This window comes from Bombus bifarius, unplaced genomic scaffold (genome assembly GCF_011952205.1).
Source record: "Bombus bifarius isolate JDL3187 unplaced genomic scaffold, Bbif_JDL3187 scf7180000009200, whole genome shotgun sequence".
Taxonomy (NCBI): Eukaryota; Metazoa; Arthropoda; class Insecta; order Hymenoptera; family Apidae; genus Bombus; species Bombus bifarius.
Genome location: NW_022884965.1, coordinates 2,921,622 through 2,947,420, shown reverse-complemented (window position 1 = coordinate 2,947,420; position 25,799 = coordinate 2,921,622). Strand labels below are relative to the sequence as shown.

The window sequence follows — 25,799 nt, the reverse complement described above, 5'->3', positions numbered from 1 at the left end:
CGAAAAAATATGGCCCAATAATTAGATGTCCGATTATGCCAGCCCAGACGTTTACGTTCCATCTTACTTGAAAATGTGTTTCAAGAATAGAGTGAGGATTTTCATTTTGCCAATTATGCATGTTATGGACATTGAACATGCCGTCTCTTGTAAATTTCGCTTCATCCGTCCATAAAATTTTTAACAGAAATTCTGCATCGTTGGTATGCTGTTGAAGCAACCAATGACAAAATGCCTTTCGCGAAATCTTATCATGAGGCATGAGTCCTCTGGTGATATGATAAGCATGTAAGTTGTTTTCGTGTAAAATTCGAAGAATCGTGAAGCAACTAAGATTATACCGCAAAGAAAGTTTTCTTGCACTTATGTCAGGATGTTCCAAAACGTCCTTTACTATTTGCTCTTCAACATTTATACTAACGCGTCGTCGACGACCACCATGTCGTCTAAGTTTTTCAAAAGAACCATATTCGCCGAGGGTTCGTTTTGCTCTTTGAATAACACGTCTGTCAGGATGTCGACGATTGGGATACCGGTGTCTGTAATAATCAGCTGCGGCTGATGCGTTACCACCACACACACCTAACGAAAGTATCATGTCCGTATATTCCCGATTGCTGTATGTAGACATGGTGGTAGACTAATAGGTACTGATAGTGGATAGCGATAAAAGTCGGATAGTAAGTTAATAGGTAGGAAAACACTTCGGTCACATTGGAAGTGTTTATCAACATAACGTCAATCGAGACAACGATCTGCAGTGAGATCCGTTATAACGAGACGTGATAAAGTGCACGCGTACCGAGCGAAAATTCAAAGTCGATTTTCTCGAAAACAAAGCCTCAAACGAAAAATTTTTATTCTATATTTTCGACTTCTTTTTTCGCGTAGAATCACCCCCTTTCCGCTTGTACCACCAGTTACCAACCACCCTGAATAACTATATAGTTACTATATAGCTACTACAACTATATAGTTATATATTCTGATAGTATGCATAATAATTATACATAAATTTTACTATAGATTGAAATATTAGTAGGCATTTTCATTATTAAACACTTTCTTTATTCTGTACAACAAATATCATTTTTTCGTTTTTATGTTATATTTCTTTAAAAAATAAAGTATGTTTCTAAATTCCCTATGTGTATAGTTCCTCTAGTCACTATAGAATACGTTTCCATATCTCCTCTTGTAATTGCATGATTCTATGATTCCTAATTCCTTAGTAGAAATTGCGCGCGAATTGATGATGAATGATATTACGGAGTTTAGAGCAGATTATCCATTATTTGAGTTTGATCTTTGTGAACAATCTTGCATTGAAAACGAAAGATCTGAATATTAGACTTACAATGAAGAAAGTAAGTCAATCTGCTAAGGTAATATATATTTATGGATATTTATGCATATTCATATTTTTATGTATATAATTAAAAAGATAGAAAAGTAAAGAATTACTTTATCTATTAAATCCCATAAGCTAAATGACTTAAATTTGTTAGTGGCAAATTCAAGTAATAAGCAATAAAAATAAATAAGTATATTAAATATAGCAAGTACTATATTTTGAATATTTTTATATGCATTCAGTGCATATTTGCATCCTGAAATTTATCCTTCAGTAAACGAAACCAAAAGTAATATACAGCTTTTATCCAACAATTTTTCTTTACTATTTCGCTTTTTGGTCGCTAAACATGTAAAATTCATGAACATCTTTGTTTTATCAGTGTGATTTTTTTTTTTCATAGAGCTACTCAAATAATGGCACAAAACTTTCTCAGAAGAAAATATCAGTTTATTTTACAAAAGGTATAAGTAATAGCAGTACAATGAATAGTACAATTGAAATCAATGCCGTAAATCGTGAAACACCAAGAAAGAGAAAGATTTCAAAAGATACAGATTTAACACGAGTTAAAATTGCAAAATGTGATAATATTTCAGATGCATGTAGCATAAAAAGCATACATCAAACTCCAAGAAAACAAAGACTTGCAATTGGAAATAAAGACAATGTAATTGATATATTCAATAGCTCTGGTAAAAATAACGATACTGATATGGCTATAAATGAAACTATATCTGAAGACATTTTTATAACAGAATATGATTTGAAGGAAAATATAGGTACCAATGAATATATAAGCACAACGTGTAAATCAAACAAAAAACAAATAATGGAAAAGAAAGCACTATTACAAGAGATTCAGCCTGATAACCATCTGATAAAAGAGAACAAAACAGATCATATGAAACAATCTGTGTTTGGTGATAAAAAGCATGAAGGAATTCATTCGGAAATAGAGTCATTTTTTACAGATGATTTTAAAGATTGTTTCGAGGAAGAATGGTGTTTAAATACTAGCCAAATTAATTTTAATTCCTTGCAGAGATGTAAAATTATTGATGTACAAAGGGAGTACAATAGCATATTGTTAACTGTGAACCAAGAAGACTGTGGAACATCTGATACAACCGTTAGATGTTCAGGTTTCTGGTAAGTAGCACAATTACAATAGTATATTTAAAATAGAATATTTAATTCAATGCCTCGAATTGAAATTTAGGAAGGATGCTCAAGTACAAAAAGATGACATTGTTGTTATTCAAGCTAGAAAAGAAAACAACCAATGGATTATAGATAACAGTAGTGGCTTTCTTATTGTTCAGCCAGATGCATTAATATCTGGGACAACAGTATCTGGTGCATTATTTTGTAAAAGAAAGGCAGTTTTAAGTGAAAAGTTTAGAAAGATGGAGAGTCTGCCTCCTTTCATGGGAGATTCCACACCATTGGTTATTGGAAGTTTAGTGCATGAATTATTGCAAACCGTAAGTGTAATTTAACATTCTTTCTGAATTCTTCTAGGATTTTATAAATGAGGTATTAATATTCCAGGCAATAAGAAGAAACATTAGTGAAGTAAGCGATATTACAATGTTAATGAATAGCATATTGCAGACCACAGACACATGCAGTTTACTTTATGCATCCAAGATATCTTTGGAGACCTGTAGGCAGCAAATTCTCCCATATGTCCCAAAAATACGAGAATTTATCCAACATTATTTGAAAGGTAGGTAAAATATATAATACACGATTTATTATTTTTTATTGAAAATATTAAAAATTTTAGATAAAACGCAGCAAGGTATAAGTAATATAAAAAATAACTTCAAAGGTAGAATAGCTCAAATTCGGGACATAGAAGAGAATATTTGGCTGCCTAAATTAGGTCTAAAAGGAAAGATAGATATTAGTGCAGAAGTTAAAGTAAATTGTAAACAAAAAATTATGCCGCTCGAAATTAAGACAGGGAAGCCTTCATTTTCTTTGGAGCACAGAGCGCAAGTTATTCTTTACATCATGATGATGAGTCTTACAGGTCAAGATACGGATACAGGTCTTTTACTTTATCTTAGGTAACTCATCAACTTACCAGAGCATATTAAAGTTTTACTAAATTAGTTATAATTAGTTATAATACTGATACATTCTATTACAGGGAGAATAATATACAAGAGATTAATAGTAGTCATCCTGAAAAAAGAGACTTGATACTATTAAGGAACTCCTTAGCTAGTTATTTTGTTCCCAAATCGAGTGAAAAATTATCGAATCTAACTTCTAAATCAGATTTGCAGATGTTGGATTTACCAGAGCCAATTAATCATCATAATGCCTGTTCGAAGTGTACTTACAATACATTATGCTGTATGTACTTGAGCAAAGATTCAAGTATACAGTTATCTGAGACAAACCCACTAGTGGAGTTAGGGAAAAAAATCTTGGATAAATACAAACCTAGTCATATCGATTATGTGTTGCATTGGATTTCTTTATTACAGATGGAAGAAAGTTCGCAGTCGAGTAATAATGTAACGAGATATCTATGGACATTAAGTCCAGAAAAAAGGTAAAAACCCGCATCATCATTTTTATAAAATTATATTGATCTTTTTAATTAAATTGATTACTCCATTTCTCCAGGGAAGCAAAGAAAACTTGTATATGTAATCTAAAAGTGATAGGAAAAGTTACTGATTGTGATACAAAATACAGACATACTTTTGTTCGCTCAAATCTCGACACACAATTCTCAAATATTAATATTCCATATATGGAATTTTCAGATAATGAATATGTTTTAGTCAGCACAAATACAAGGATAAATTTATCTGCAGGATTTATAGCACAAAGGAAAGAAGATTCTATTACGTTAATATTAGAAAGGTACATAAAAAAGAAAGTTTTTTTGTTGAACATTATGTTGAATTATAATCTTCTATTTGATTTCAGAGATGTTACCAAGTACAATATAAACGAATTTTTCCACATAGATAAGTACTCGTCTTCCAGCTTATTTTCCGGCAATCTTGCGAACGTAGGAGGTCTAATGAGTGACAGTGAAATTTGCGAGAAATTACGAGATATTGTGATAGACAAGTTCGTAGAATTTTTATCTTTATATCTTTTTATAAATCTTTATATCTTTTTTTGTTGAACTTGTCTTTTTATCAGGAAACCAGCATGTTTTGAAAAAGGTTTGCCATATCCGATCATAAAGGCAAGTGCAAGGATATTACAAAATTTAAATAAAATTCAGCAAAGAGCAGTTTTAATGGCAATATCTGCGAAAGAATATCTTTTAATTAAGGGAATGCCAGGTACAGGAAAAACACAGACACTAGTTGCTCTAGTAGAAGTCCTGCATAAACTAGGGCATTCTGTGTTAATTACTTCACATACAAATAGTGCTGTAGACAATATTTTATTGAAACTGTTACACAAGGATATTGACTTCCTGAGATTAGGATCATCGACCCATCCATCTTTAAGACATAAAAGTGAAGCATACGCTACAGCAAATTGTAATACACCGAGTAACTTAGAGACGGTGTATTCTAGTAAAGTATGAACTATTTCTAAACATGATATTTTCTATAATAAAATTATCATCCTGAATACCTCTAGGATTATGGTAATAGGAAAAAGTTTTAAAATTTACCTAGGGGTAGTATTTTGTAAATAATTTTATTTAAAAAAGAATTTTTCTTTTTGTAGCATTAGAGGTATTCATATAGCACTAGAGATATGGTGATTCCTATTGTAATTAATTTTATTAGCTATCTTTATAATTTTATAGAATATTATCGGTGTAACTTGTTATGGAGCCCATCATGCACTTCTTGGAAGACGTACGTTTGACGTATGTATCGTGGATGAAAGCACGCAGGTGTTGCAACCAACTGTATTACGTCCTTTATACAGTGCAAAGAAATTTATTCTTGTAGGAGATCCTGATCAATTGCCTCCAATTATTAAGAACAAGTTAGCCAGGTATCTATCAAAATACTTTTGAATGTATTATATTATAATTAGGCTTCGAATTTTTATGCATTTATGAGACATTTAAAGATGTAGAAATGCATAAAAACAAATCTCTGCTTAGGCTCTTTCTTTTAGTTGCATTCAATAAAAATATAAATCCACATAAATACATGTACACATAATGATTACAAAGAAAATATTTTTATGCTCCTTATTCATTATAAAATTGTAATAATCTTCTTTTCACAGAAAACTTGGTGCAGATGAATCCTTATTTGCTCGGTTGGATAGCGAAAATAATACTATTAAGCTAACAAAACAGTATAGAATGAATAAAAGTATAATGTACTTAGCAAATAAGCTTACATATAATGACATGTTAGAAGCAGGTGATACTTCTATAGAGAATGCTACTTTCGTTACACCATCCAAAGAAGTAAATGTAATAAATAAAACACCTTTCAATGTTATATTTGTAAGCTAATAAGATTATATTTCAGGTTTTAACAAAAGAAGAAGAATGGATACAGAAGGCATTATCATCTGACATAAGTGACTCCATAATCGTATTAAACACAGGATGTACCAATAAATTAAAAGAAAACTATAACTTAAGTGAAAAAGGATATCTAGATAGCGACGAAGTAAACTCAAACATTTGGGAAGCTGTTATAGTGTCTAAACTAGTGAAAACATTTTTAAAGGTGACATTGAATAACATTTAAATTAGCCACTTTTATAGTAAATTTATATTGGAATAATTTAGGTGAATGCGAAACTTGAAAATATTGGCATTATTGCGCCATTTAGAGCGCACGTTAGTTTATTGAAAAAAGTTGTTGCAGAAGATATAGAGATAAATACTGTTGATCAATATCAAGGACGCGATAAAGAGATCATAATTTATTCATGTGCTAAAAGTATAACTAACTTTAGTGATATAAGAGAGGTAACATATTTAAGTTTAATAGATTTATATAAGTTAAAAATAATGGTCTAATTAATATTTTTTAAACATAGGATTTAGAAGTACTAGGGGACCACCGACGATTAACTGTGGCTATAACTAGAGCAAAGCATAAGTTAATTGTCGTAGCGGATAAGAGAACGATATCTCAATATTCGGCCTTCAAAAAATTATTTTATTTAATTGAAAATAAAAATATAATAGATTTAGATAATAGCTATAATGGGTTTTGCTGGAAAAATCTTCTACGTATTTTGTAATATATTTTATTACCTTTTTGTACGACAAATTTGTTACGGCGAAGAATTGCATAAAAAAATTTGTTGATTTATAAAAGGAAGCTGCATGAATATGGATGATATTTCAATTTTAATAAGATTTTATGTCTACGTGGAATGTTTGATGTATTATTTTATTTTATACATGTATCATGAAGAGTTGATAATTAAGATATGTGTTTGATTAGAAACTTATTGTTTTTACGTTTACCTTGATTATAGAACAAACATCTTCGATCATACATAAAGTTATTGACCTTAACGGAAATCAATTGAGATAACAAATAATGTGTTATTTTAATTATAAATATAGATACTATATCAAGAGTATTAGATATCATGATAAGATAATGATTTCAAGATATTTAATGGTTCAATAAGATGTACAATCGGTTTATTTACATATTGTCCAATTCATTTTTTGAAACTTAATGTTATTCGCTAAATAATCAGTAATCTTTTTAATTAATCAGATTGTAATATAAGCAAATGCATGAATTTCATTAGGAATCAATGTCTGTCTAATGAAAAAAGCTTGTATCTACTCCAGATTAGAATAATATCTAATGCAATTGAAGATCAATGATTGAAGATTACAATTAAAATATCTTATAATATATATTATAAATTATATTATGTAAGTAATATATAGTATAATATTTATAACATATATAATGCAATAATGTATAATATATATATTATACTATATGTATTTATAAATAACTTACACACAATCGCAATTAATGGTTACAATAGACATTTAATCTAAAAAGTTATATAGTTTTTTGAGAAGTTTCAATGCAGGTTCAGATATATTCGTGAGCTGCTGCATACAAAAAGGTCTAAAACAATTAAGATAGTTCTTACAATAAAATTATCTTTAATTTTTTTAACTAGCTTTTCTTCTTCTGTGTGTTATTTTTTCCCGAAATAAAACATTCCTGCAATTTCTTCAAACATGTTCTTTGTATAACTATTGATATCACAACGCCACAATATTCAATATTTTTTCCAATGACGCAATATTCGACATTGATTAAAAATAAATGAAAATTATGGTCGTTACTGCTACCATTATCGTCGATAGCTAATTGTTGAAAAATTATATGTCAACGTGATAAGATGTGTAATACAAGTGTAACAACGCAATTCGGAACTCTATGGAAAATGGCAACATAGTCACATGTACACATACTACGCAATCGAAACATTATATGCCCCATCTATGATTGTTGCTGCTAGAACTAGTGTGAGTTATAGGTGAGAATACAAAAGGAGTTTAATGTCACTGGTCACTATCGCGAAGCGTTTATACAGGGTCATTGGTAATTGGTGGTACAAGCGGAAAGAGGGTGATTCTACGCGAAAAAAGAAGTCGAAAATATAGAATAAAAAAAATTTTTTTTTTTTTTAATTTTTCCATCGAGACAACGATCTACAGTGAGATCCGTTATAACGAGACGTGATAAAATGCACGCGTACCGAGCGAAAATTCAAAGTCGATTTTCTCGAAAACAAAGCCTCAAACGAAAAATTTTTATTCTATATTTTCGACCTCTTTTTTCGCGTAGAATCACCTCCTTTCCGCTTGTACCACCAGTTACCAATGACCCTGTATATTTGAAAAATAATCATTATACAATGTCACTATTTGCATTTTTACAGGTATCATGACCTCTTTTTCACTTCATTCGATATTTTTCGTTCTTAATGATCATTTTCTGCAAATTGACTGATTACATATAAACTTGATTTTAATCGTTCTGTTATAAATATGTATATCGAATACAAGAATGACAAATAAGAAAGCAAGATGCAGCAGGACGCTCAAAATTCATTAGAAGTTAATCGCATAACTAAAAAGATATTTAAAGTACTTTCTAAAATATTTCAAAAACTAACAAATGGAGAAATGATGTCAATGGGTGGTCTTTTTTGAGCGAGGAATATGATTGTATAAGCAAATTTTTTAAAAATCCATTTGTTTAAACAACATATTATAACCTGGTGCTATCTTGGCACGTTCAGAAAATGTCGAGCGGTCTGGCTCAAGTTGGAAAGAGCCGAAAAGAAAGAGAGAGAATCTTTTGAACCGTTTGGTATCAGGCAACTCAAACATTTGGGTGGACTTGAAAAAAGTCGAGCAGTCTTTCAATCAAGTGGTAATTTTCAAGTATATAAATGTCGTGTGCTATTTATTTAAATAACGTTTATTAGACCAAGATATATTTTAATACATTTGGGTATTCACAATAAATTATGAATTTTGATAAGATATGTTAGGCAAAAGTACCGATACGCGACGGTATGACCTAGCCATACTATGTTATGTGTCGGCGTTTTACATTTTTTGTGTTTTAGTATATTCTTTGGATTTAAGCCGCTGGGGAGCGGAGCTTTTATGTGATTTTGTTTTTAGTTGTTTTTCTGTCCTGAAAACTTGGTCGCAAAACAGGATGCTTCGGTAGTCTACTTTTTGGGTGCTGTGTAACTTTGCGGAGGGGCGGGATGAGGGGGAGGGGGAGGGGATAAATGTCGTGTGCAATAGTGGACCGGTGATACTAAACTCCCTTTTTGTTTTCGCCTATAACTAACTCTAGTTTTATCAGTAACTCATAGATGGCGCGTGTAATGTTTTGTTTATAAGTAAACGTACATGTGGCATGTTGTCATTTTGTACATTTTCAGTGGAACGAGTTTGGAGTTACGTTGTTCACTCTTCTACACTTCATTTGTTTCTACATGTCTTCAAAGTTACCTCGCACTCTCAAAATTCTTTATTATGATTTTTATAGAATACCAATCATGAGAACCACAAAAGTTACTCCTTTACGGCTGATATCCACCGGCTCTACTTTTCGAAACCGGTAACTAAATTATATGTTTGATATTTTTGATATGTATATTAAAACAAAAGTTCATTGTTCATTAATATTTTTTCATGATTCATTACAATTCAAACATTGATTCATAACTTCAGGTTATCTGAACATACCGAACAGTTAAAAAAATGTGATCCAGTAAAAAGATCAACAGTTGATCCTGCAACAGTAGAGTTTCATTCTAAAATGGGCAGTAGATGGTGGGACACTAATGGTGAAATGCATGCTTTGCATTCGTTAAATCCTCTTAGAGTACAATTTGTTCGAGATGGTCTAGCAAATACAGGATTCAAAATAAAATGCCCTTATTTGCCATTAGAAGGGATTAAAATATTGGATGTTGGTTGTGGTGGAGGATTATATTCGGAATCTTTAGCTAGAACAGGAGCAAACGTGACTGGGATTGATGTTTCTTCAGAGTTAATAACGGTTGCAAAAGGACATGCTGCTTTGGATCCTAGTTTAGATGGAAAATTAAACTATGTTCAGACAACTATTGAAGATTTTGCATTGATTAATAAAGGAGTATTCGATGCTGTTGTTGCTTCAGAAGTTATAGAACATGTAAATAATAAGGAATTATTTTTAAAGGTATAACTTTTTTTTATAAAGAAGAAAAAGTTAATATAATATGAGTAAGATTATGTATATATGACTATACTTTTGTGCTTTTCACAGTGCTGTGTAAGTGCTTTAAAATCTGGAGGATCAATATTTCTTACAACTTTTAATAAAACGTTATCTTCCTGGCTTGGAGGCATAATCACAGCTGAACATATTTTAAAGCTAATACCAAAGGGCACCCATGATTGGAATAAATTTGTCACTCCTGCCGAAATGCAGTCCATATTAGAAACATGTATATTATCTTTCATTGATAATATTAAGGGGGTTTGTTTTACAAACTTCTATCAATTAAAGCTTTGACCCTTTTTTAGGTGGTAGCAAGACAAAATTGATTCATGGACTATTTTACAATCCTTTGAAAAGAGAGTGGTCTTGGAGGGCCTCAACAGCGATAAATTATGCACTTCACGCGGTAAAGAGAAAAGAAGAGAAATAAATGACATATTCTATTCTTTCATGCATTATTATTTATATATTATTTATTGTTTATTATATTATATTATATATACTTTTATATGTTGGTATTTATATACTTATTGGGGTTAGTTCAGTATTTTATATACGTATGTATATATTGTAATTTATATATTGATATATGGCACTATTATTATTATTACTATTATATTATACTTTGTGATATATCTAAAAACTATACCTGACCTAAAAGAATGAGGCTTGAATAAGAATTTGTATCATTTTTATATTTTTGCGTTATATACACTGTGTGCGCTTTTGCACCTTCAAATATTTCATATGTGTATACATAAATTATAATTCACTAATTTTTACCTATGACTTTATTCGCGTGGACTGCTTATAAAAGAGCTATATTTTAGGACAAACACGACATAAACCATCGTTGTTTAATATCTACCAAACATGGGAGTGTATATAATTCAGATTCCAGGCTATTTCTCAGCTTCTGCAGGACAGATCGAGATTATGAGCTGCTTCTGGATGACTATTTTATTTTTTTTTTTTTTTGTTTAATTTATAGACACAATCTTTCTACTGTCTTGTTATATGTATAGATAATATTTTTGCGGATGTTCGGATTTTAGTGGTCATTATTGACCGTTAATGGAGAAAAAACGCAAGGAGTAATATGAAAAAGATTTATTATTTTCGTCTCCGTAAAATATTATACCTTTTGTTATAAGGCAGGTTTTGCATATTATTTATGTTCATGACGACGCATTTATTACATTTATTTTTATCTCGTAAGGCTATAATACATATTATACAGACGATAAGCAGAGAAATTATTGGAAATATTACAGAAGACGTATAAACATAATATGACGCTAAAATGGATATATAAGAAAAAGTATATACTTTAAAAGCTTATCTTAACATATCACATTAGATAAACCTATTTTGCCTTTGCAAAACCGACACGGTTATTTCCCATATCGAATTCGGTATAATAACGACCGATGAAAACGTCTCCCAAGATCCATAGTGGGCCGTTTGGCTCAGGAATGTCCATTCCCATGAATCCGCTGAGGCAGACAGTCTTGCCAAATTGTGTAACCTTTGATAGAAAAAGCAAGACCATTATTAAATCATTTCAAAGTTGAAATTCTTTATATCATGAAGTTTTCTTGTAATACTTGATAGATATTTAGATTAAAAGATATTTATCTTACCTTCAAGACATAGTCCTTTCCAGTTAGAGGGAAAGATCGGCCACCCAATACAAAATTAATTGTAGGCAAGTTAGGAATGGAATTGCAGTCTACCATGGCTTCTCCAGCTGCAATATTAGTAGCACCAATAGCACTGTTGATGGCTTCGACTTCTTTGACTGGTCCAGCGATGAGGGAGGTACCTGTGTCAGCAATGGCTTCGCATCCTTTTTGGCAGATTGCCAAATGTTGGGATCCTACTTTGATTCTAAAATTCGTATTATCGTTAATCACATTGTTCTCTAGGACTACGAAAGTTATTTTCACAAATTTAATAAATACCCGTCCATCCTGAATTGCCAGTATCCTTTTCTGTCAACTGGTACATAGGTGAATGGACCTTCATAATGATTTGGATCCGAACCTCCCAAGATCAATTCTCCACCAGCTTTGTCGTCAGGGTTTCTGAGATGAATTAATAAATAAGATTTTTATTTTTTCATTTTCCTCTGTGACATTTTGAATAATTTCTGATTTACTTTACGATACCTGTTCAGGTAGAAACTGAAAACGGGCTGAGGTACCAATCCTTGTTTGACCATGTTGTAAAAGACAGGTGTTACGCCATCGACAGCAATTCTAGAGTAGGCCATACCCAAGATACCATCGAACTTAGCGGCGACGAAAGCCATTCCCGGTTCGCTCAAAGCTTCAGCGAAAGTCTGATCAGAGACTTTCAATCCAGCAACCTGTATCAAACATTCTTCAATTAACTTCCTCTTTTAATTCGATTAATTTGATTACATGCAGCTGAGTGATAGACGTAAATATTCACAAAAAAATATGTGAGGATATAGAAAGTTAGAAGGAAATTAAGTCACATGATTAGGCGATATATTTTTTAGTTATTTATAGATAATGGTTGGAAAATCGTGGGAAGCAAAATCAATAGTTGTAAGAAAAGAATAAATACTCTGTTATCTGCATGTAAATACTTACATTCACAACATCAGTAGACAGATACCCAGAGAGACTTCCAGAGCCATAACGGATGGCAAAATCAGTACCATTCTTCTTGTACGTGGACGATTTGGTATTATCATATTTATGATGCAACTCTGAAAAAAATATATGGTATTTGTGTTAAATTTAAAAAAAACAACAAATTTAAAAGAGATAACACTATCTTAGTCACATAAAAAAGTTTTTAATTCTGTTACTGATTTATAAACATTCTATATGTAGTAGTATTATTATCTAAAAGATAAAATCTTAATTGTGCTAATGATAGTGATAGCATTATTATAAAAAGAGATAATTTGATCTTAATCGTACAGAAGAGTTTTTGATTTCGCAATTAATTTATAAATACTTGAAGTGTAGTACTATCATTATCTCAGAGATAAAGTTGCACTTCATAATGCTGATATATTATGTTACAGTACTATCATATCCATTCTTTTTAGATATCTAAAATCTGTTAGTAGTAATAATAATTTATAAATTACTCAATATTATTATTACTGTTTCTTTATCATTTAACCTACAAGTTAAACTTTCAGTTTTATATATATAATTTTCATAATATTTTTAAGTTATGATCTATCATACGCCATAGCTTATATAATTCATATAAATAAATTATGAATTACAAAAGTGAAACAAAAGATCTTTGAAGTTTTTATAAGTTTTGACAATATACTCACTGCAAGCGATATTGGTAAGATGACACTTCTGGGAAGGAACCCAGAGGTTTGAGGAACCAGTATCAAAGATTACTTTGAAATCTTGTGAGGGAGTTCCAATGCTAATGACACCATAATATTGAGCATCCAGATAGTTGGAAAGGGGTTCTGGCTGAGGGAAACCTCCTTGCACCATGTGTGCTTGGTATACTTCAGTGTTATATTCTTTGAATTGTTTCCTAACACTGTCCATCTTATGCAGAGTAATTCTTGAAAGAAACAAAAAATATATTTTTGAAATCTACATTAGCAATTCCTAATTAAGTCTATAAAGAAACATTGTAGTCTCCCGCAAACAAATTTTTGCAACAAAATTTTATATAAAAATAAATAGCAATTTATCATTAAATAATAATTCTTTATTTTTTGAAAAACCTTTATATTGATATATAACCTAAGTATGTATTAAAGTATAAGGGAGATTCTGATTCCGATAAATTTTTAATGTTCAAGAATATGAAAAACAATGTGCAATGATACTAGAATAAAAAAGAGGATAGAAATGTATCCTCTTTAGGGGGATAAAAGAAGACCACAGAAAGCCAATTTATGAAAATCATTGAAGCTATACTTACAAAACATCACACATCAAATACATTTCGAAAATGATTATTCATTTTATACAAAAAAGTACAATTGGAGGAATATGTGACGATTATTAAATTATTTAAAAATTTGCCTCGGTGTATGATAAACAATACAATAACTGAGCGAATTATAGAAAGTCATGTTCTTTGTTTAAAAAAAATTGTTATATTTACCTCTGCAAATCAGCATTGGCTAGTGCTATGCAAGCACAAAGGCACAAAGCGGCACGGTACATTTTCAAACAAGCTTCTAACTCTTGTTTGAAATAGGAATCTTATCAAACAAAGTTCAGAAAAGGAAGTTCCTTTTTCCCGAATTTTCTGCGTAACACTACTGGCAAGAACAACACTGATGTATCATCGAGTGAAAGCCTCCCTTAATAAAGGATTCTCCGAGATTATCGGGAACTTATTGCGCGTGCGCATCTTGGACCAGCAGACGCATGCCAATATCACGTATATTGATACATAAAGTTAGTTTAAATATAATAAGTAAAAAGTTTATATAAATAACTCAAGACTACATATATTCACAGTATATACTTTACAGTAAAAATTTTCATAGATATTCATTGAAATATAGCATCACAGAAAAATCGAAAATTTGAAGAAATTGTTAAGCTGTAGATACGTCCCTGTTGTCATAGTCAGCTGATTGAATACTTGCAAATACATAAAACGAACTACTTGAAGAAAGATATCGCGCTTAAGTGGCGTGTATGTATATGAAGTAGGATTATGTTAGTGAATGTATTATGTGTCTTCGTTGTGGCGCTACCTTGTGAGGAAAGTAATAATTTAATTCGTTTCGACCCAGCGCCACCTTGTAATGAACCTAGTTATTCAGTTTAAAAAAATTTGTTTGGAATCAAAAGGCATTATATTTTTATGTTAACAAATTTAAATAACTTTTGTGTACATAAAATCATCAATAAACTGTGGAATTTTATGCATTTACAGGAAATTTAAAAGTGCCAAATTGCATAGAATGCACGTATAAAATATCCAGATTATAATGCCTTCTATAATACTTAACAAGTAAAACAATTTTCTAGTGAGGTTTTACACTTTTAATTATATTCTCAAAGATATGAATTTGCATAAAAGTCTGCAATCAAATCATTAGGAATATTGAAAATTTTTTGTGTGATCAGGGATTTGATACGTTTTCCATCTCGTACGATCGAAAATAAATAGCAAAGACAAATACTTTTCATTTACAAACACGTTATTTATTGACATTATTGATATCGACTGGCAAATTGTCTGTAATTTAGCTTTGCAAGGGTATTATAATAACATTTTCGCGTGTCGTGCATGTCTCCGTCGATATTTCGAAGTACTGTATATTCGACGAATTTAAAATATCGCAAAATTCGCATAACTTATTTCAACTTTAGAACAATATTGTATTAGCGAATTCACAAAATTTGAATTCTAGAAAAAAAATTTGGTTTCTAATTTATGAAATGCGAGGAAAGAAAAAATTCAATATGTACTTTTATTATTGTAATTTTACAGATTTTGGAATTGTTGACTATCTTGCGAAATTTGAAATTTGAAAGCATTTCAGACAAAAATAGATTATTCTTTCCTAGTTCAGTTCTTAGTTTAGAGTAGATGTTACTTGTAATAAAATGAACATTTAGTAAAATTGAATTTCTTGTTTTCTACGGTTGTCTATACATTTATGTAGATATACATATAGTAACTGGCGAAAATATTTGGACATTTACCTTGTAAAACTGTTATTGTTTCGTTTTTTGCTTTGAAATTAGTTGTATTCAGATTTTCTTACAAAATTCTGTAGAAATCTGTAAAACATATGTAACTTTTGAATTTAAATATATCTGAACATATATTATAGTTCATTATTAAACTGCGGATTTTTATAGAATTAAAGTAATTCTATCTACCAAATATTCTAACACTATACTTCAGATATTTTATATATTTTTTTGTATTATGTGCAATTTTACAAATTAAAAATTTCTTATAAATGCATAAAAATACACAGTCTATTCATTATCATTCAGTGGATATACAATATAACTGAATAGTAAAAAACATTCTATGTTTTTATCAAAATTTAAATTTGAAATATTGAAAAATCGATACAAGAATCGAATGTTTCGAACCCATAAACGATAATTTAGGAGCGACATGAAAACCACTATAGAAATTGTAACTGAAACAGAAATATCAGTTTCGTGTAGCAGATATTCAAATCCAAGGTTTTATTTAATTTGTTTTTAGAATCAAAATCAATGTCATCATAATTTTCAACTCCTATTTCTTACATTTTACAGGGAAATTGAACAAAGAACCTTGTCTTCTAAATTCTATAAACTAACCTAGTTCATCCTAACACTTTTATTTATTACTGTATTTATAGCTTACTCTATACAATCTATAATCTCTCTAAATTCAATTTTGTAACAGGAATAAAAATCGAATCGATGAAAAACAAAAAAAAGTATCGCCGTACGATTGTAATTTTCGTTGAAAGAGTTTCCATATCGATTACTCGAATTTATGTTTACGCGGGTTGCTACCAGCAATGCATTCTGGGTTGATAGAAGACCGTGATAGAAGACCCTAATCGCGGGCCAATCAGTGGGCAGGATCACAGTACGGGCACTTCAGTCTTGAACTCAATCGAGGAATAGTCGGTGTCGGCTTGAGCGAGCTAAATTTTTGTGAAAATCAGTTCACATAGAAAAAAATAAGTACACATTACCGCCGGGGCCAGAATATAACGATCGTTTTCTTGTGTATCAGTTGGTGAACGTGTTATTTGAAAAGGTATGTCGATGTGTTATACAAATGGAAAATCTATTTTTTTTTTCATATTTTAGACCGGAACCCATCTCTTATGTCAAAAGTCAACTTTTCTGATTTCATCTAATCATCGTTGTACTTAGCGCGATGTTAATTTTCAAATAGCCGCCGTTATCATGGCCTGGTTACGATGCATTGCGTGTAAACGAATTATTATTCTCGTTTCGTCGCATATCGATAAAACATCGTCCTCCCGCGTTTCGCCACCGCAACTCTTTACTCTCCGTGATTATTTTGTATCGCAATCATTACACATCTAATCATCCTCTGGATTTTCTAATGACTGCCCAATGGATTATTATGCCGGCTAATGACATATATGCTACTGTCAAAATTGCGCGCATTCCTTTTCCCAGGTTCAATTTATAGTTCTCTCAGTAACCATAATTAGTATTTTCTTTTCATCCTTCAGTGTAAAGAGAGAGAAAAATTGCTAGCCTCTTAGCAATTTTTACATTGAATGTTTTCCAGTGGAAAGATGCGTAGAAAGGTGTATTCAGGTTTTTTCTTTTCTTGCTTTCTGTATGTTTCAGAGCTATTAAAATGTCAGACAGAAAGGCTGTAATAAAAAATGCTGATATGTCTGAGGAGATGCAGCAGGATGCTGTTGACTGTGCAACTCAAGCCCTTGAAAAGTACAATATAGAAAAGGTATGTTTAGATTCAGACTTGAATGGTATCACAGATATTGCGTGTATGATGAGAAATGGTACACGTATCTGAATTTGAATATAATGTACTTTATTTAGATATAATAAATAAGAGGTAGAGAAATAAATGTGTGAAATGTAATGGATTAATTATATATTTTTATTTCAGGACATTGCAGCCTTCATTAAGAAAGAATTTGATAAAAAATACAATCCAACGTGGCATTGCATCGTAGGCCGTAACTTTGGAAGCTACGTAACACATGAAACAAGACATTTTATCTATTTTTACTTGGGTCAAGTAGCGATCCTTCTCTTCAAAAGTGGATAAATTGGAATCTATTCTGTAATCACAAACCTTTCTTCCTCCCTTCACACACGCTACATGGAAATACCTTAAATCACGTCACCGTCTGTAAGAAAAATTACAATATTGTGTATAATGGAAATTTGATTTCAAGCAAAAAACACGCACTCCCAGTTAAACAAAGAAGTATAAAAGTATATAATGATCATCGGTACTATTGACTTTGCTGTTTTACTTATCTCAGGAGATAAGACAATGAAAAATTCTGTAGAAGCTACGGAGAGAAAAAAAAAGGGTAGGGAGATGATTAACTGAATGAGAAGAAATGAAAAAAAAGTAAAAGAAAATCAATTGACATACAATCTTACATGTTAAAATGTATCATGTATGCCAGAAAATTTGTTGTGTTCTTGTTTTATATTAGGTATATATAATGCGAGGTTGAGTTCAATACTGGCGATTTTAAATTAATAAATTTTTAGTGTTTAATACACTAAATGCACCTAAGTATAATGTAACATTCATACAAATTCATGTATGGTTTTTATTATCTTACTATGCTTGAGGAGAACTGTATTCAGTAGTCATCAATAATGAATCTAAGCCAAACCTTGATTGATTGCTGCGATCATTATTATTTTATGTAATGTTGTAAATTGTCCCTTTATTCTGTGATGCTGTGCAAAACAGAAGTGGTTAACGAAATCATCTTTGATTCGTTTGAATTCTGTGACACTTCTGTAAAAAAAAAAATCTGGAAGTGAGGCTGACGAGAGAGAAAGCTTAGTTATGGACCCGCCATCGCGTTGATGATAAATTTAAACGTAACGATTATTTAAATTTACACAGTGCTAAGTAAGATGTTGCATAATATTCAAATCGAGTCATTGTCATAATTCTAGTTTTTTTTTATATTGTGCACACGGAATTTTGCAAAATGTATTATTCTTAAGGCAATATACATTTAGGGAATTATTTTCTTTTCCTCTTTCTTTCTTTTCCTCTTTCTTTCTTTTCCTCTTTCTTTCTTTTCCTCTTTCTTTCTTTTTCTCTTTCTTTCTTTCTTTCTTCCTTCCTTCCTTCCTTCCTTCGTTCCTTCGTTCCTTCCTTCCTTCCTTCCTTCCTTTCTTCCTTCCTTCCTTCCTTCCTTCCTTCCTTCCTTCCTTCCTTCCTTCCTTCCTTCCTTCTTTCTTCCTTTCTTCCTTTCTTTCTTTCTTTCTTTATTTTCTTTCCAAAAGAAAAAAAAGAGGAACAGATATATTCAGCTCATTAAATTTTATCCTTTATGTAACACCCAATACCCAATATTACGGTACTTATATATATGATAAAATATAGATTATACATATATATTATACTATTTATATATAGTGCAATCTTAAAACGATTTTTCATGCAGTATTTGATTATCACAACGTTGCTACATTGTTCAAATTTTAGACTGATTATTAAACATCGTCACAAGTATATGACTTGCATGGTTCTTTTTTATAATAATACGCATTTTTTATAATAATACGCAATATTATTATAAAAGTTTAACAGAGAACGTTGCCCTTTAAAACGACAAATTACATCTAAAGAAGAGAGAGAGAGAAAGATAGCAGAAGCGGGACAGAATTAATTACACGCTTTTTGATTATAATCCAATCTAAATGTTCAGGTGAACGTATTCCCTTTGGTCTCATCTTCGATGTATCTTCTTTTTTTTTTACGTGTTAACGCACATAAAGGCGAATGAAGAATAGTGGCATCTGTAAAGAATACATTGAGAGAAACTGATACACTTATTTAGTGTTTGAAGTTTGTTAAATAGGAGAATTTGAAAAAGTGTAGTATTGCGAAAAAAAAGCTGTGCTCAGATCAATTCACACATTGCTGATGAACCATCAATTCCCATAAGATTTCAAATATATATATTCACTGTGTTATTAAACGTGGAGTGAATAATTCATCAACCAATTCCCAAGTTTTTTTATGTATATCAGGACTGCGTGATTACCGAACAGAAAGAAAAAGAAAAAAGTGGAAGCACTTGCAATTTTATATGATGAAATTGAAGAAAGAAAATTCGTACGTTATGTTTGAAAATATATCTAAAAGAGAAACGAAAGAAAAACGAGGCAATGCAATCCTCGTCGCTGCTAATTATAATTTTGTGTGCCTCGACGTCTTTTTTTAAAATAAAGCTAATTATGATTCTTAAACTACATTGAGAACATATTCTATCTGTTTATTTATAATTATATTATAATATTGTTTGTATCATAATTATTTACTATAAAACATTAGTAAAAAAATAAAAAAAATTTCTTTTCTGTATATAGATTAGAATATAATACATAAATATGTAATAACGTTATTATTATTATATAACAATTATTGTATATAATATTATTATTATAATACAATAATTTATTAAATAATAATTTTATTATATTTTATTATTTGTAGTTGAAAGTATTCAATATTTTGTAAAATGTATTTAACGATTAATTGTATCAATTTTATCGGTTCTTTCTATACATGCTATCTCCTTATTGAATTATTAATTAATCCGTAGCGTCTATTAAGTCAGTAAAATCGATATTACATACAAGAGTTGCATCAAACAATTACACTAAGTTAAAAATTAAATGATCTTTCGAGAGTCATCGATACTGGATCGTGTATCAGATTTAATTAGCGACTAAATTCGAGCGGAAAGGTCAACGCAGAAGCTTCACCTGATACGAGTGTATACCATACCAAAAGAATCCCTCTACGTATAGTTTTGCATGCTTTCAGAAGAAGAGAGAGCCTAGGTGGCACAGTTGCCAGGACGACAATCAAATCACAACAAAACATTTCTCCAGTTGCTCCCAAGTTTTGAGTAAGAACTAAAGGAAAAGGAGAAAAAGTTTGGTACATAATGAGGGAAAATACTAAGTTCATTGTAACTGAGGTGAACAAGCTGCTGGGACGTAGTTACAGTGTCATTTATTTCAATTCCTTAAGCTCAGAGGAATTGGTTCAAGTAAGAATTTAACTGCTCAGAGGTCATACCAATTGACTCCATAAATTGAAGGTCATAGGAAAAACATTAAGTTTATGTGTTAAAATCAATACTAATTTCTATGCTACTTGATGGCTAGAAGGTAGTGTTTTAGTGTACTTGAGCGATTGTGGAACTTACAGAAAGTTGGTAGAGTTGATCAAGTTGACTTCAATTGATAGTTCAATTCGTTATTTGATTTCATAAGATTTCACTTTTCAATTAATTCAAATGATGTTATCAATGATTGGTTTGTTCATGCTAATTGCATTGTAGGTGTTGAAAGAAGTGTTGATTAAAATACAGGATCAGAATGTCGATGCCAGTGATACAAAGAATGAAACTCCCGAAGAGATCTCCATCTATATCCTGTCTATTCTCCGTATTCTTCATTATCAGCCTCAAACAGACCCTGTGACCTTTAGGCAAGAATCTTTATCTTTCATTTGGACAAAGTTCTTTAATCCTACTATTCTCTTTGCTACTTCAAGTATCTCCTTTTAAAATTTCAAACTACTTTCTACTACTGTATTCTGAAACCAAATCTTTAAATATTTTATATATATTTTAATAGCATTTTTTGAATTAGTATTAGAGTAGAGTGATTTGAATTAGAGTTACTGGTATTTATTGAACTGGAATTTTTAATTTGGGAAAGTGTAGATCCAAGGAGAATAGCAGGGTTAAGATTTAATGTAGCTAATATTAAAAAACTATCTAGACTGTGAATATTTATGCAAATTTATATTTTTGGCTGATTACAGATTGATCATTTTTTATATGAATATAATTCATAGAATTGGGATCTGGATAAAGAATTATTGTACTCATTAAATATTATAATAGATACTATACTTTGAATATTTTCTATTTTCTTGCATACTATATACAATTTATTGTTATTTACTTTTGCACCTTTAGATTTCCCATAAATGTATAAAAATCCACGGTCTCACTCTTTATCATTTTGTCTTAGGAACTATTTTCTAAAAGACTACTTAAGTACTTCTATTTATGGTGGTTTCTTATATGTATATAGGCAGGGCTTGGTTCGCGGAGATCCTGATACCATACACCCCATCCTGACCTGGCTTCTGTCTCACGTAAACGTAGTTCGAAAAAGAGCTTACTTATCACGTTTTCTAGTGAAGGTATATTGTATCTTCATGTACAAGGTGTACTAGAAAAATAACACGGCTGATTTTCTAAAAATATTTATAAATATCAAGTACAAACAAACTTTGTTCCCTTTAAAATAGAATCCTTAGGAAGCTAATACATCGTTGAAGACGCTGTTCACATTCTTGAGAATCAGATAATCATAATATATATATATATAATACTATTATATAATATATACTATTCAAAATAGTCGTATATGCTAAAGCTAGTAAGTTATAATTGATACAAAAGCTAAAGTATGGATGTATGTTATGGCTTGTAAAATTGAGTTTTGATGATTATTAACAGTTTCTAAGAAACGAGATCAGTCTTATTACTGTTTCGACACACCGTATATGTATGTGACCTTGTTTTCTTAAAATTATTTCCACCGAGTGATTTCATTATCATTAATTAGTTAGAGGTTCCTGCTGAGTATTTAGGCGATCCAGAAGTCTCCGCTTTGTACGAACAATACACAAGTTTGATCGATAGATTCAAAGCAGCGCACAAGGAAAGGGAGATCGGAAGGAAGGTAAAGGATCTCGATGATTAAACTGCGGATGTTTATGCATCAATATATTTATGAAATTTAAAGTAAAATATCGAAAATAGAGCAGTCGATCTGATATTCAATAACAAATCTACATGTATGTATTTAAATTCTGTTTCTTTAATTGTGTTAATAAACATATAATATAATATAAATAGTCGCATAAATATAAACAATTGTATAAACATCCGCAATGTAACAATGATATTATATTTATTTCCCGTTGATGAAACATTTCTAAGATCTTCCTAATTTTTTTCCCCATGAGTTTAGAATTTTGAAAATGCTAGCGAGCTCACTGCTGATTTAAAAACGATGGAGAAGGAGAAAGAAGTAAGAAAATACTTATTTGTAGGTTTTTATTCGTTTATTTTTATTCTGGAAATTAATCTCAATTTTGTATTAATTTAGGCGGTAACTATACGTATAGAGAAGATGAGAACGAAAGCTGAAAGCGGAATACACTTGTTGGATGCTGCTCGAGCTTTGCGAGTAGAGAAAGACAAGGAACGCGATTTTGCGTTGCAGGAGGAGCAAGAAAAAGAAATAATATCCAGATTACAAGTAGAGACACTCAATAATTCAGATTTATAACAATACTTATAACTCATATAATAAGATTATTTTATAATTCAGCAATGGTGTCTTACTAATCATAGTATAATTAACAAGAAGATTAATTTGCATGAAAAAATAAGTGGAACATAGAATAAAATTTTTCCATGCCACACTTTATTTTCACGTAGGATCATTCGATGTACAATGATTAAAATTACGATAGTTACACACGGAACATTGTAATTTAATATATTTAATGTAATTCTAGTAGAAATTTTTAAATAACGAATAACAATTTTAGACTAACTTACAAAGATTGGAAAGAGAATTACAAATTCTGAAGAAAGATGAGAATGAAATTACTGTTCAGTCATTATTACAACATTTATCTGAGGTGATTACCGTTCAAACTATAGTCACAGATGAAAAGCTACCTGCGGAAATACACACGAGAAAAGATCACATAAAAGCTTTGAACGCAGTAAAACAGTATTTGTATTTGGGTCCGGATCAAATAACGGCTTTACGAAATAAATTGGATAGTATAGGCAAAGAGATTCAGAATTTGATAGAGTTTAAGGTAAAATAATACATAATTCGTTTCGTGGATAAATCTTTTATTTATCAATATATTCGTAATTTATAAAATTATAATTCTTAGTCATTAAATTGAACAAAAATAAAATTCATTTATTTCTAGTTATAAGTTACATTCATTAATAAAATTTCTCTAGATCTCGAAAAGCAATATTGATAAGATTGAACCATTTCGACAACAAGCAGCCGCAGTTGCAAATATAAAAAGAAACATCCTTGAAAAATTAGAGAGGACGATGAGTTCTTTACAAGAGCTGCAAGTAAAATTGGAAGAGAAGCATGAGCTGTCAAAAATGGTTGTAGAAGATGTTATTCCTAAAGGGGAGGAGTTAAAAAAGTATATAAATCGTTTAAAAACTAGAGGAACGCTTTATAAACATTGTAAGTCCGAATTGACATGGCTTAATGCAGAAAACAGTGTTTTGCATCGAACAGCCGCCATCTTAGAAAATCAGGTATGTACTTTATCATACGATTTTTAAAGAGATTTGGATCATAATCAGTATAATATCTATTATTGTATTAATATAATATTGATATTATTAGTATAATCAATGCAATCAGGCGAGAGAGAGACTGGAAACTGTAAAAAAAAATATTCCAGTCAATTTCACGGAAGAAAATGCATCCTCAATGAATCTTCAGTTGGGTCGGGATGTATCTGCTTTTAGAGCGAAATTGGTCCCATTAATAAATGGTAAGGAAAATATATATGTATAACAAGATATAGTAAAAAAGAATATAAAATGTACTAAAATAAAGTATTCGAAAATCTTTAATATTGTAGAAGTGCAGAGTTTGAGACAAAAGTGTCGAGAATTCGAACAACAGCAGGAGAAAGCGAAGAAAGCTCACAACGAAGTAGAATCAAGCATGAGTAGCTCGATTAATAATTTACAATCTGAAGTGCAGAGTAGAAAAAACAAAATAGCAAAGGTAATCGATTTTGTATTTACTGTATTAAATATTACTTTATTATTTAATAAATATCAAATATTTATATCTTTATTTTCGCTGAATTATCACATTGTTATTTAATTATTCTATAAATATTAAATGCATATAAAAGGATATTGAAGAGAAGGACAAACTGCAGAATCTAATAACTAAAATGAAGACTATGGAAGAAAGAATAAAACGAGACATAGAGGTTTGTTCAATTTTTTAATTTTTCATGCATGTTTCGTTATTTTTTATATTTGTAAGTATTATTGTATTATATAGGACCCAACAGTTTCTGATCCTGGTAAAAAGATAAAAGAGGAACTAAACTCTGCCATCCAGGCGGAAGAAACAAAGTTAAAAAATTTAACGATGGAAAAAGAATGTTTAAAAGAAACCACCGTGGTAAACGAAAAACAAACGCAGATGTGGAATGATATATTATCGTAAGTAAAATACATAGTGTATTAAAAAAATGACGTGTAAAAGTACATATCTTTTTTAGAGTGTTTAAATGTAAAATAAAATGTGCCGAGGATAGTAAACAATCGAATGGAATCGTCGTACGACGAGGAGGAGCAGAAACGTTGGTTTTACAGTAATATATATTCAGGAAAAGATATTCAGTGAAATTGTCGGCATTGGAGATATGTATATCGAATTAACAAAATTTTAATCACATAAAAAATACAATTTAAATTTACAGATTTTCGTGATCGATTCGGTAATTCAAAAATTAGATTGAAACAGTTACATATATTCAAAGTAGAATTGAAAGATATATAACACTATATAACTTTCATTCAGTAACATTTGTTAACGTTAAATTTATAAACACTAACAATTGATTATTTTGAAGAAAGTATACGCTAAAGTATTTAATATCACACTTCTACAAATGTTTTGTTTCTGAAATATGTGTTCTAAAGGTATTTCACGAAACAATATTATGCTATGCTTGTACATGTCTTGTATTAAAATACAACATTAAATATATCTTTTTACAATATGTGTTGAAAGAGCTGAATTTAATGAAGTTGTAGCCGAGAAATAATAAATGTTAACATTTTTTCAACTTTAACAAAAGTCTCATTCATACCT

At 30.5% G+C, this 25,799-nt stretch overlaps 5 protein-coding genes across 9 annotated transcripts; 4 read left to right on the top strand and 1 right to left on the bottom strand.

Moving 5' to 3' along the window:
• The first annotated feature begins 1,225 nt into the window (after positions 1-1,225).
• On the top strand, positions 1,226-6,777 carry LOC117214214 (DNA replication ATP-dependent helicase/nuclease DNA2). Of its 5 annotated transcripts, none has more exons than XM_033460116.1 (15): positions 1,226-1,367; positions 1,758-1,818; positions 1,954-2,506; positions 2,577-2,841; positions 2,909-3,086; positions 3,147-3,432; positions 3,516-3,926; positions 4,001-4,243; positions 4,310-4,456; positions 4,532-4,922; positions 5,157-5,350; positions 5,591-5,783; positions 5,842-6,045; positions 6,108-6,290; positions 6,362-6,777. In XM_033460116.1, the coding sequence occupies exons 1-15, from the start codon at positions 1,260-1,262 to the stop codon at positions 6,566-6,568; spliced, it is 3,624 nt and encodes a 1,207-aa protein (XP_033316007.1). In that variant the 5' UTR covers positions 1,226-1,259; the 3' UTR covers positions 6,569-6,777. The 5 variants fall into 5 exon arrangements, with proteins under 5 accessions (XP_033316007.1, XP_033316006.1, XP_033316005.1 ...); XM_033460115.1 differs by having other exon boundaries at positions 1,226-1,385; XM_033460114.1 differs by having other exon boundaries at positions 1,758-2,506.
• Positions 6,778-9,238: 2,461 nt separating this feature from the next.
• On the top strand, positions 9,239-10,547 carry LOC117214288 (ubiquinone biosynthesis O-methyltransferase, mitochondrial). The gene is made up of 4 exons (XM_033460268.1): positions 9,239-9,453; positions 9,567-10,059; positions 10,147-10,327; positions 10,407-10,547. The coding sequence occupies exons 1-4, from the start codon at positions 9,329-9,331 to the stop codon at positions 10,529-10,531; spliced, it is 924 nt and encodes a 307-aa protein (XP_033316159.1). The 5' UTR covers positions 9,239-9,328; the 3' UTR covers positions 10,532-10,547.
• A 649-nt stretch (positions 10,548-11,196) lies between these two features.
• On the bottom strand, positions 11,197-14,439 carry LOC117214473 (lysosomal aspartic protease). The gene is made up of 7 exons (XM_033460610.1): positions 14,230-14,439; positions 13,430-13,677; positions 12,723-12,841; positions 12,273-12,472; positions 12,066-12,188; positions 11,745-11,991; positions 11,197-11,629 (listed from the first exon to the last, which is right to left on the bottom strand). The coding sequence occupies exons 1-7, from the start codon at positions 14,289-14,291 to the stop codon at positions 11,468-11,470; spliced, it is 1,161 nt and encodes a 386-aa protein (XP_033316501.1). The 5' UTR covers positions 14,292-14,439; the 3' UTR covers positions 11,197-11,467.
• A 2,227-nt stretch (positions 14,440-16,666) lies between these two features.
• Positions 16,667-18,828, top strand: LOC117214475 (dynein light chain 2, cytoplasmic). The gene is made up of 3 exons (XM_033460613.1): positions 16,667-16,860; positions 17,430-17,547; positions 17,716-18,828. The coding sequence occupies exons 2-3, from the start codon at positions 17,440-17,442 to the stop codon at positions 17,875-17,877; spliced, it is 270 nt and encodes an 89-aa protein (XP_033316504.1). The 5' UTR covers positions 16,667-16,860; positions 17,430-17,439; the 3' UTR covers positions 17,878-18,828.
• Positions 18,829-20,285: 1,457 nt separating this feature from the next.
• LOC117214472 (intraflagellar transport protein 81 homolog) lies at positions 20,286-25,707 on the top strand. The gene is made up of 13 exons (XM_033460609.1): positions 20,286-20,869; positions 21,164-21,312; positions 21,927-22,038; positions 22,467-22,583; positions 22,875-22,934; positions 23,013-23,165; positions 23,461-23,739; positions 23,894-24,211; positions 24,303-24,453; positions 24,544-24,692; positions 24,826-24,906; positions 24,981-25,144; positions 25,204-25,707. The coding sequence occupies exons 1-13, from the start codon at positions 20,765-20,767 to the stop codon at positions 25,298-25,300; spliced, it is 1,935 nt and encodes a 644-aa protein (XP_033316500.1). The 5' UTR covers positions 20,286-20,764; the 3' UTR covers positions 25,301-25,707.
• The last annotated feature ends 92 nt before the right edge of the window (positions 25,708-25,799 follow it).